The 12,610-nt window shown below is 43.9% G+C and overlaps 1 protein-coding gene across 1 annotated transcript in view; it reads left to right on the plus strand.

The window, feature by feature from the left end:
* The window catches only part of RELN (reelin), a 346,725-nt gene that overhangs the window by 230,479 nt on the left and 103,636 nt on the right, over positions 1-12,610 (plus strand). The window contains exon 45 of the mRNA XM_085894992.1: positions 10,747-10,996. Coding sequence (XP_085751118.1) covers positions 10,747-10,996 — 250 coding nt within the window. The remainder of the gene's footprint in view (positions 1-10,746; positions 10,997-12,610) is intronic.

Raw genomic sequence — 12,610 nt, forward strand, 5'->3', positions numbered from 1 at the left:
TTCTGGAGTGAGTTAGATGAAGTGGTGGAGAGTGTATCCAAGGATGAAAGAGTGGTGATTGGAGCAGATTTCAATGGACATGTTGGGGAAGGGAATAAAGAGGATGAGGAGGTGATGGGGAGGTACGGTCTCAACAAGAGAAATGTGGAAGGGCAAATGGTGGTAGAGTTTGCAAAAAGAATGGAAATGGCAGTGGTAAACACGTATTTCAAGAAGAAGGAGGAACACAGGGTGACATACAAGAGTGGAGGAAAGTTCACACAGGTGGATTACATCTTAAGTAGGAGATGCAACCTGAAAGAGATTAGTGACTGTAAGGTTGTGGCAGGGGGAGAGTGTAGCTCGACAGCATCGATTGGTGGTCTGTAGGATGACTTTAGAGGTGAGGTTGAGGAAGAGAGTGAGGGCTGAACCAAGGACCAGATGGTGGAAGCTGAAGGAGGAAGACTGTTGCGTGAAATTTAGGGAGGAGGTGAGACAAGCGTTGGATGGTGGTAAAGATGGGTGGGATGATTGGGCAACGACAGCAGAAGTTGTGAGGGGAGATTGCTCGGAAGGTACTTGGTGTGACATCTGGACAGAGGAAGGAAGATAAGGAGACTTGGTGGTGGAATGAGGAAGTACAGGAAAGTATAAGGAAGAAGGGGTTGGCGAAAAAGAAGTGGGATAGTCAGAGAGATGAAGAAAGTCGGCAGGAGTACAAGGAGTGGCGTAGAAAAGGCAAAGAGAGGTGGCTAAGGCCAAGGAAAAGGCATATGACGAGCTGTATGAGAAGTTGGATACAAAGAAGGGGAAAAGGATTTATACCGATTGGCAAGACAGAGGGACCGAGCTGGGAAGGATGTGCTGCAGGTTAGGGTGATAAAGGACGCAAATGGGAATGTGCTGACGAGCGAGGAGAGTGTGTTGAGAAGGTGGATGGAGTACTTTGAGGAGCTGATGAATGAAGAAAATGAGAGAGAGAGAAGGTTGGAAGAGGTGGAGATAGTGAATCAGGAAGTGGGGTGGATCAGTAAGGATGAAGTGAGGACTGCTATGAAGAAGATGAAAAGTGGAAAGGCAGTTGGCCCAGATGGTATACCAGTGGAGGCATGGAAGTGCTTAGGAGAGATGGCAGTGGGGTTGTTAACCAGATTGTTTAATAAAGTCTTGGAAAGTGAGAGGATGCCGGAGGAGTGGAGATTAAGTGTACTGGTCCCGATTTTCAAGAATAAGGGTGATGTGCAGAGCTGTGGAAATTACAGAGGGATAAAGTTGTTAAGCTACACCATGAAGTTGTGGGAAAGAGTAGTGGAAGCTCGGTTGAGAGGAGAGGTGACGATCTGTGAGCAGCAATATGGGTTTATGCCAGGAAAGAGCACCACTGATGCGATGTTTGCTTTGAGAATGTTGATGGAGAAGTATAGGGAAGGCCAGAAAGAGTTACATTGTGTGTTTGTGGATTTAGAGAAAGCTTATGATAGGGTGCCAAGAGAGGAGTTGTGGTATTGTATGAGGAAGTCGGGAGTGTTGGAGAAGTATGTGAGGATCGTGCAGGATATGTATGAGGACAGTGTGACAGCGGTGAGGTGTGTGTTAGGAATGACGGACCGGTTTAAGGTAAAAGTGGGATTGCACCAAGGGTCGACTCTGAGCCCTTTCCTGTTTGCAATGGTGATGGACAGGTTGACGGACGAGATCAGACTGGAGTCTCCATGGACCATGATGTTCGCGGATGACATCATGATCTGTAGGGAGAGTAGGGAGCAGGCTGAATCGAGCCTTGAGAGGTGGAGGTACGCACTGGAGAGAAGGGGAATGTTAGTCAGTAGGAGTAAGACGGAGTACATGTGCGTAAATGAGAGGGAGGGTGGTGGTATGGTGCAGTTGCAAGGAGTTGAGGTGGGGAAGGTGGATTGGTTTAAATACTTGGGATCAACCGTCCAAAGTAATGGAGAGTGTGGGAGAGAAGTGAAAAGAGAGTGCAGGCAGGATGGAGTGGGTGGAGAAGAGTTGCAGGAGTGATTTGTGACAGAAGGGTAGCTGCAAGAGTGAAGGGAAAGTATACAAGACGGTAGTGAGACCAGCTATGTTGTATGGTTTGGAGGCGGTGGCACTTACAAAAGACAGGAAGCAGAGCTGGAGGTGGCAGAGTTAAAGATGCTGCGATTCTCGTTGGGAGTGACGAGGATGGATAGGATAAGAAATGAGTATATTAGAGGGACAGCGCTGGTAGGACGGTTTGGAGACAAAGTGAGAGAGGCGAGATTGAGATGGTTTGGACATGTGCACAGGAGGGAAACAGAGTATATCGGGAGAAGGATGTTGAAGATGGAGCCGCCAGGCAGGAGGAGAAGAGGAAGGCCAAAGAAGAGGTTCATGGATGCGGTGAGGGCGGACATGCGGGTGGTTGGAGTGTCAATGGAAGATGTGGAGGATAGAGCGAAATGGAGACAGTTGGTCCGCTGTGGCGACCCTAACGGGAGCAAGCCGAAAGAGGAAGAAGAAGATATATTTTATATATATATATATATATATATATATATATATATATATATATATATATATATATATATATATATATATATATATATATATATATATATATATTATATATATTTTATATATATATATATTATATATATTTTATTTATATATATATATATATATATATATATATATATATATATATTTTATATATATATATATATATATATATATATATATATATATTTTATATATATATATATATATATATATATTTTATATATATATATATATATATATATATATATATATATATTTTATATATATATATATATATATATATATATATATATATATATATATATTTTATATATATATATATATTTTATATATATATATATATATATATATATATATATATATATTAATAGTGTGTTGCTGGGCAATACCAGGTCCTTCCTCCAATCCCACCATTTCCTCCTCCCACCCTCCTCCCTCCAGACTCCCACTCCACCCCTACCTGTACCTCCTCCCACACCACCCCTTCCTTATGCCACCCCACCTATTCCTCTGCCTTCTCCCACCCCTTCCTCTTCCCACCCCAGTCCCTCTGGACTCACACCCCACCCCTTCCCCTGCCTCCTTCCACCCCAGTCCCTCCGGAATCCCACCCCACCCCTTCCCCCACTTCCTCTCACCCATTCCTCCTCCCACTACAGTCTCTCCAGACTCCCACACCACCCCTTCTCCCTCGTTAGTTACCAAGTGCAGTTGCTTGTGTTCAGATTCAAGTTTCTTGTGCGGTGCTGACCAAATGGCGAAAGCACTCAAGCAAGCACTCCATTCAAAGCAGTTGATAAGGAACGGCTGTCTTGGCAAGCGCACACTATCTTCTTGGTAATTGAACACACGCCTCGACATCTCGACAGCATACAGTACATACAAAACGCTGACAAAAGGACAGTTTTTAAATTCAATACATCAAATATTAATCAAGGCTCTTTTCATTGTAATGAAAACATCCCTTGTTCAGTTTTAAAATGTACATAAACTCAGAGGTGTGGTTGAGTGTATGAAAGTATACATGTACATTTCATATAGCTTTAAAGTGGACGTGTCCATAACTTATTTAAAGTTTATGTGTTCATGATTGTCAGTGGTAAAAGGTTTTACGGTGTCACAGAAACAGTAGACGAGGAAGACTACGCATCAGCCATTGTGCTGTCGTTGTGATCTGAGTTCAAATTGACCACTCATCCATCTGCCGTGGAGTTTGACAAATGGATTGAGTGAGTGGCTTGGACTGAAGGGCGAGACACTCATGGCATTTGTTAAAGAACAGCAAGCGGCTGCAAACGAAGAGAAGGATCAGGAACATGTGGAAAGACAAACAGAAAGAGGAGCCAGAACATGAGGTACGCAAAGAGGAGGCGGAACGGGAGCGCGCTCGGGAAGCTGAACGTATGAAGGAAGAAATGCGAATGACGATTGAATTGGCAAGATTACAGTTGCAGATTGAACCAGCTACACCTGCTCGCATCACACCTGACACTGGTGATGTAAAAGTAATGGCAAACAAGCCGAAGCTTCTCACATTTGATGAGAAACACGATGAGCTGGATGCATACCTTGAGAGATGCGAGCATTTCACTGCGAGTCAACGTTGGAACAGAGAGGACTGGGCAGTTCATCTCAGCCCCCTTCTGACAGGCAAAGCACTGCGGGTGTGTACCAGTATGCCCTCGGAGAATGCTCACCACTATGGTCGCTTGAAAGTGGCCTTGTTGAAGAGGTATGAACTTACAGAGGAGGGAAATCACCGCAGGGTCAGAGAAATTAAACCTGATGAAGGTGAAACTGCATGTCAGTTCATGACACATTTGAGACGGTGCTTTACACAATGGACTTTGATGACTCGCAATGGACTTTGATGACTCGCAATGGACTTTGATGACTCGCAATGGACTTACACAATGGACTTTGATGACTCGCAGTGAAGTCAACCCCACCTGGTATCCATTCAAGTGTGAACGCAGCTTTGTGAACTCTCCCCTATGGGAAAGCTGCCCGACCTCACACCTTGCTCAGCTTGATGCAGTGCAGGCCCCTCGCTAGGGGGGGGGGCATTTGGGTGCAATGCCCCCCATGGCGCATCTGGTGCCCCCCCCACTTGTACGCCACCCATTTATGCCCTGTTGTACCCTGTGAACAACTTAGTGTTTAAGGACGAGCGCCCACTGTGACCTTGCTGTTTAGGAGTTCACCTGTGTGAACTAAAACCCTTATTCCAGATGTTCAGTGTGGTGAATAATGAGGCCTTCTTGGATAAACTGTTCTTTCATAAAATCCTTCTTTGAATAACAGTCAAGAGATAGGTGTGCGCTTCCTAGCGCATCTCCAAAAGCAATTGGCAAGACAATACAGTCCAAGCCCATAAGATAAAAGATAACACAAGCACCAACACCGGCAGCCAAGACCTCGTGTCGAATGTCGATGTTGTGGGTGGTTTTATATATCGTGGATCATTTAGTTTTAAGGAATAGCCAATCAGCGTATTCGATATGGAGACCTGATTGAGCAGGTTACCTGATCGGTTGTAAGTTAGGTATAAATGTAATATAGTCATAATATGATAATATGATTAAGGAAAAGACGTAAATTTACATAATTAAAGATGAAGTGCACGTGCACCACGTGACCTTCACAACCCGTCAACCCTCCATCTTACAAAAGTAATTTTATAATAAAAATTAAAAATATGTGTGTTTGTAATCGTGGTTACATTTGAAATGATGCAGATAAAACCTGTTTTTGATGGATGGATCATTTAATAAATAAAACTGACAACCGTGAAATCTCGCGAGTCACGAGGGCCGAATCACGGAGCGCGAGCTCGCAACAGGAGAAAAAGACGTGGATGATGGAAATACGAAAATGGCTCAGAAAAGGAAAAAATGCAAGCGACGAAAATGAAGAAGATGATGAAAGACATGTTGTGGGAGGAGTTGGAGGAGGAGGAAAAGACGATCATGTCGATGAAATACCGACAGAAGCTGGCCAACCTGGCCAAGCCAGCAACGTTAGCCCTGCGGCTGGAGCCCCAGCACAGACAGCCGAGTTTCCACACTCGGCGGCGGCCTCGGGGTCGGGTGTGACTGTCAAGCCGCTTCCCGATGATCTTGGAAGTGAGAGACCGAATCAAGTTGTTCTCCAGCGGTACCCTGGCCATCTGTTGCAGAACAAGTCGCTCGTTTGTGTCCTCGTGGTACCAGACTAATGAATGGCTGGAATGCAGTGTGCAGACAGATGCAGCATTCTGCTATCCATGTAGGAAGTTTAACACCACACGCGGCCCAGTGGACTCTACTTTCACAGTGCGAGGCTACCGGAATTGGAAACATGCCGTGGAGAAAGACAGGGGGTTTCACAAACACACAACTTCAAAGGAACATTTAACTTGTGTTTTGAGGTGAAAGGAGAATGAGAGGCGCATCGATTGTGGTGAGGAGATTTCCACACTCCTCAATGCTGACCAGCTAAATAGAAACCGGTACTATGCGTCTGCTCTTATAGATATTGTGGGATTTCTCGCCGAAAATCAGATACCTTTTAGAGGGAGCCTTGATAATTTTGAGGATATGTCAGACGGGCACAGTGGGCTCTCCCTCTCGCTTTTAAACTACACACTCAAAAAAGACACCGAGCTAGCCGAAATTATACAGCATATCCCACGAAACGCAAGCTATACTAGTCCGGAAATTCAGAATGAACTGATCTGCACATTGAGTAATGTTGTGCCGGATGCCATCGTGGAAGAAGTCGGCACATCGTGGTTTACCATCAAGGTGGATGGGACGAGGGACCCCACTGAATGCGAGAACATATCAATCATCATTCGCTTTGTATCGGCATCAAATGAAGCAACAGAGCGTCTACTCACAATAGCTACAGCCGACGCTGGAGATGCAAAAACATTCACAGACCTAATAATTGCAGAGCTGATAAAAACAGGACTTGACACATCAAAAATATTAAGTCAGGTGTACGACGGGGCTTCGGTAATGGCTGGGAAGCACGGTGGGGTGCAAAAGTTGTTGCAAGAGATATTGGAAAGAGAAATCCCCCATGTGCACTTCTTAAATCACCAACTCCATCTGGTAGTTATCCACGCACTGGCAGCAGAGAAAGCTGTCACTGATTTCCTCGAGGTTTGTTGTTGCCTGTACAAATTCTTCAGAAACCCACTGTTGCTGCACAGTGTAAAGGTGAGCGGTTAAAACGACTTCTTGATCAAAGGTGGACGGGACATTTTGCCACCGTGTCTGTGATCATAGGATATTTTAAGGATATCACATCCTGACTGTCGGAGATTGATGCAGAGCGCGCCTACGGTGAAGAGGTGAGGATGGAGGCTATCGGGCTTTTGCGGGAAGTCTCTGGGCCTGCCTTCATGTTCATTGCTATCTTTGTACAAAAACTGCTGATGTTGTTAGATGGCCCGAACAGACTCTTGCAGGCAGAGGACATGGACTTGCTAACGGGGTTGGAACTGGTGGCGAGTGTTACAGAGTGCGTGAAGAAACTCCGCTCTGAGGATGAGTTCACTGATCTGTGGAACAAGGCCAACGATACTCGCACTTCTACACCTGCACCACCAAAACGGAGACGCACAATGCATAACAACTTGGAACAGTTTGTAGTTTTGGAGACTACAGGACAAAACAACGACAATGACAAGACGGAACTGCAGAGGGTTTTTTACAGCGCAATTGACACTGTGCTTGGCGAGATCGCTCAGCGCTTCAGTGAGCGCAACACACAACTCGCCCGTTCACTCGCTGCCTTGAATCCCGAAAATGGCACGTTTTTGGATCCCCACTTGCTCCAGCACATCATGACATTAACAAAGTCAACCATCAGTGAAACAGTGTGTGGTTGCAAAGCAGTTGATTCGCTCACAGACAGAAAAGCAGCTAAACGAGAGATTGACAACACAAAAACTCCTCTCAACATACCACAAAACGCTGGAAGCCATGCCAAGTGTAGTGAGTGCTATGAGACTTGGACTAACATTTGGTGCGTCCACTGCCATGTGTGAAAACTCATTCTCAACATTGAGGAATGTCTTCACTGACCATCGACGGTCCATGCGCCATGTACGCAAGGCACAACTGGTACAGCTGGCCTTTGAGAGAGAACTCACACGTAAATGCCTGAATGAATGGAAGGAGAATGTCCTCAGAAGATTCCACACCGAGACGCGTCGCCTGCAGCTCTTCTGACAGCGAGTACAGTGGTATAAAAACTATACGAGGAGTTCAGATTGTGTGTGTGACTGCTGGTGATGCGTGTGTGGTTGTGGTTGCAGTGTGGTTGTGGTCAGCACCCGCCGTGGTCGGCTGCTTTGTACTTCTGATGTTTAAGTTAAATGTTGTGTTTGGTGCTTTGCATATCCCATATCTAGTGCTTTGTGCATAACCTGACCTCTGTGTAATTGACTGCTTTAAATGCGGACCTTGTGGTATCTTCAGGCTGGTCGTATTTGCTGTTGATAGTTTAACGTGATGATCGCAGATCATAGCCGACTGTATCTTATTTCAAAGTGCACTGATTCTGGTGCCAACCTCCCCCGTTTAGTCATTGTATCTCTGGTATATTGATTTTTCTAATGCCAATTCTTGACAACACCTTGTATAAGTGCACCTGAATTGGTGCCAATTGTCTAATCATTGAATATCTGCATTGTGAATGTGCCAGTTTGTTGCGGCTCTCCTGCATTCGAATAATTTTAGGCCAAAAACATCGGAACATATTAAATCGAGCTGAGATTAATTTGGTTAATATGCGACGGCAACCTCAGTATAGATGTGTCAATGCTGCATGAATACAATAGTATACTGGGTTATCAAAAATATGAAATATTATAATTGTGCCCCCCCATCCAGTTCATATGCCCCCCTTAATACTGAGCCCTGGCTACGGGCCTGATATTTCAGTGGAAACCAAGTCCTTCAATATTGTTGGAATATCCCATGAAAAACAGTCTATGGGTCTATTACTACACCATCACAGACAGGTCGGTGATCTCTGTCTTCTATCATCTCGTTTGTGGGTTTGCACACTCTGCTGTTTCTGTGCTTTGTCCTCCACAGGTTTCTGCAGGGTCCACCATGCACACATGGTCCACCATCAACCCTTTCTCGGTAAACTACCGAAATTCAGGATCACTGCTCACCTTCACTCTTTCATTCCTCTTTTTCCCCACCTTTGGAACAAACTCCCACAAACTCTTCAATCCCACTCTTCCCTACAGGTCTTCAAGAGAACTGTTCATCACCATCTCATATTGTCCACAATCCAAAATCATGATCTTTTCTACCCTCATTAACCCCCCTACCCCAATCTCTCCTTCCAAATTTCTAGTTTTCCTTCCTGAGCGTTTCTTTCTGTATCCATCTTGTCCACCTCATGCATCCTCTCCTGCCCCTCATTCCTCTCTACACTCATTGTTTGTCCAAGTCTGCCTCTATCTTGGCCTTCAACTTTGCTGTTGGTGTTTCCCCCCTCTCACAAATGTTACTGTTGTCCTGTGTGCTGATCCATTCAATGTACTAATTCTTGCTTTTCCACGAGCCTTAACTTTGTATCAATACAAAATGTTTGGGATTGTTGAATTATGAGAGTCTCGAGACTACAATCTCGGAAAAGTTAAGGAAAGTCCATGGCATTATGGTTTGAGACGTCGGGGAGTGGAGTTGTTGATGATTCAAGGCAGAACAATTGATGGGAGAGGGATCCCATCCAACTTTCAGAGTTGGTTCATCAAAAATCTGTGGAGGTGAGCAACACATGCTGAGTCATACACAGGGCTCGATGATTGGTTTTTGTTAGGTGAGGTTTCCATCTCTCTTTAAGAGTATGGAATTCAACTGTGCCATTCATACACTGCCAATGCTCTCAGCCCTCTCCCCAATGAACACCATGTGCTGCTGATCCCTCCAGGTGCTGCACTGACGCATTCTAATTTGGCACTGTGGTTCCGCAAGTACATGGCTGCTAAAGGTCATCTCTCATTCGACTGGCTCTTTCCAGCTGACTTCCGGTGTCTTCCTCTGAACTTCCTGACATCAGGCTTTACTCCTCTGAATTTTTTTTTTCATTTTAATTCATCCATCCTATTTGATCCTATCCCTGTCCCTTGTGTTTTAGCTTTGCCTACGAGCTCCTAACATTATAGTTAGTGATATTCTTTGGTTAAGTTTCTGTTCTTGAATGTCTAAAATAAATTGTTTGCAATGAAGATGGTGTTGTTACTCATTGTGATTGAAATAGGGTCTAAGTTAAACTACTTGGGAGGTTCAGAGAACATATATCCTCCTTATTAAGAGCTCTGCCCTCAGGGCATTTCAAACTTCCACAGAGATACATTGTGGTGGACATTGAACATTCCTTTTCAAAAGTGGCCTGCAGGCCCAGTTTTAAAATGCCACCCTGATCTTTGAGGCGTACTTTTGGATCATAAAGTTATTTATTCAATACCGTGCTGCCAAATAAGCCTGGACCATTTCAAAAATATTGTTCAAACGAATAGGGCTGCACAGCCACGACTCCAGAATAGATGCAACCAGTAATCAGGTGCTGCATATACATGATTGAACACAAAGCAAATTTAAATATATATTTTTTAACAAAACACATGTAATATTTATGTTTATACATTTGGATGTTTTGGGCTGTTTTAAGCTTTCATGATAGAGGATATTCTGGCAGCACATTAATAAATTGTGGACACGAAGTTCTAAAGTACGCTTTGTATGGATGTCAGCAGAGAAGGCGGTTTGGGATGTGCATACATGTGTGGATAGCAATCCGAGAGCAATCTTTTAATTCTCAAGTGTGTTGGATTCAAAATAACAACCATATAACTGCAAACTTGAGATTGAAACTTTACCAATTTTCTTACTTGCAGTTTGACCTGTTTCAAAGCACGGGTTTCATTTGACAGAGAAACATGAGATTCCAGCTATTTTTGTTCACTAATGGCAAATTTGATCAATACTTCTGATATGAATGTGAAAGTTTTTGTCCTTTCAAAAATCATGATGGCAAATGTTTAAGAAAAACAAAAATATAGACTCGATTTCATTTCCTTAGGAATTGTTGTATATGACAAGTTCTGTAGTACAAGAAAAACAAATTTTTCACAAAGCATCATATCACAGATTCTGTTTTGCTTTTTAATTCTTTCTTATGCTCTCATGCCACTCTTTGTGATGACAGATAGTGGTGGGAGGCAGCACGAGTGGTCTGCGGGAGCTTGAGGACAATTTCTCAACACTTGATGACCATCGTTGGTTGCTCCATCCAGGAGCATCTATTTCAACCTTGTGTAGAGCATCCAGCAATGGACTTGCCTTCATCAACAAGACAGTCTGGCGTTATGCTGTCACATCTGACCTCCCCATCGACAAAGACTCCTTCTTGCAGTTTGACTTTGTTGCAGATTGTGATTCGAAAACATTCTGTTACTGTGAGTTATCAGGGTGTTAAGGCTGGCTCTGAAATTGAAATATCATGCTCCATATCGTTTTTGGCCCTATCAAAGGTGAAGAATCACTTAAAAAATTAAATAATCCTCAGATCCAGACCCAGATTTGGATCTTCCGCGAAATTGAACCAATTCGTCGTGGTCACACACATAACCTTTCCACCAAGTTTCATCCTAATCCATCCACAAATTTTTGAGATATCGTGCGATATATGAGTTTAGCCTTATCTCTCAATGGTGAAGAATTACTTTAAAAATTCTAGTCGTAGGATCCAAATCCAGATCTCACCAAAATCTAATCAGTTCGGCCTTGTCACACACCAAACCTGTCCACAAAATTTCATCCGGATCCGTCCACAACTTTTTGAGATATCCTGTACACAAACAAACAGACAGAGAGGGGTGAAAACATAACCTCCTTCGCCTTCTTTGGGGTAAAAATGAAAAACGGTGAAGGCATGTTCCTCTAAAATGTATGTAAACAAGATAGCGATGGTCATAAGAAATGATCATGTGACACCATACCTACATCTTCTTTCGGAGAAGGATTTGGAGAGGGTATTGCATTTGGGTCTGTCTGTTTATCCGCACAGAACTTTTGTCTTTTTCTCCGCAACCGCTTGTCGGATTGAGACGGAATTTTCACCATTGGTGCGACTACTCATTTAGAATGTTTCAATGATGATTATGATGTCATAGGTCATGTGATGTGGCAGTCATATTGGAAAAACGGGAAAAATTTGGACCTCTGTATCTCTGAAACCGCACCAAGGAAAAAATTGAAGCTTGGCACATGGTAAGTACTCCTCTTGGGGAAAGATTGCAATTTATTATGACATCATAGGTGCCCTCGTTATGATGTCATAATTGCATATGTAGAACGCCACATCCGATCAGTATGAAAATTTTTGAGGGTCATCTAGGGATAAAATGGTCCACAGAAAAAAAAAATTCATGATGTCATCGGTCACGTGATTTGGCAACCATATTGTTAAAAAATAAAAGTTGAAGTTGAAGCAAGTTGAAAAAAGCAAGTTGAAAAATTGAAAAAAGCTAATTGAAAAAGCAAGTTGAAGAGTGGGGAGAGCTGAGGAAGCAAGGGATGAATTTGGCGGAGGAGGTAAAAGGATTGGAGGCTCGTTTGGACGAACAAGATAAAATTATGAGCCAAGATGAAGTCTTGGATAAAGGCCTGGTAGAGCCGTCTTTTGTAAGTAGAGTGTCCGGGTTGGTTGAGGAGCAGCTACAAACTCGCGACGGAGCCTTGGAGGAGGTTGTGCGGGCCCAGAAGTTCCTGCGGGAAGAGGTGAATCGGTCCATTCAACGTTTGGAACAGGAGGCAAAATTGACCCATGAGACCCTCACCACAAGACATCTTTGGCCACAGTGGGCTCCGAAATTGGATACGCAGCCACAAGGGTGTTTGATCCCTGGGCTGGATTCGGACAAGGGAGAAACTGAGAAGCGGGCCACCGTAAAAGTGATCCCCCTGGTAAATTTCGACGGGTCAGGGAGCGTTGAAGCTTTTCTGACGCAATTTGAGTGCATTTCCCGACTAAACGGGTGGAATGAGCAGGAACGTTCAGGGAATTTGGT

This window comes from Eptatretus burgeri, chromosome 9 (assembly GCF_056783735.1).
Source record: "Eptatretus burgeri isolate ZD-2024b chromosome 9, Ebu_testis_v1, whole genome shotgun sequence".
In the NCBI taxonomy this organism is placed as follows: Eukaryota; Metazoa; Chordata; class Myxini; order Myxiniformes; family Myxinidae; genus Eptatretus; species Eptatretus burgeri.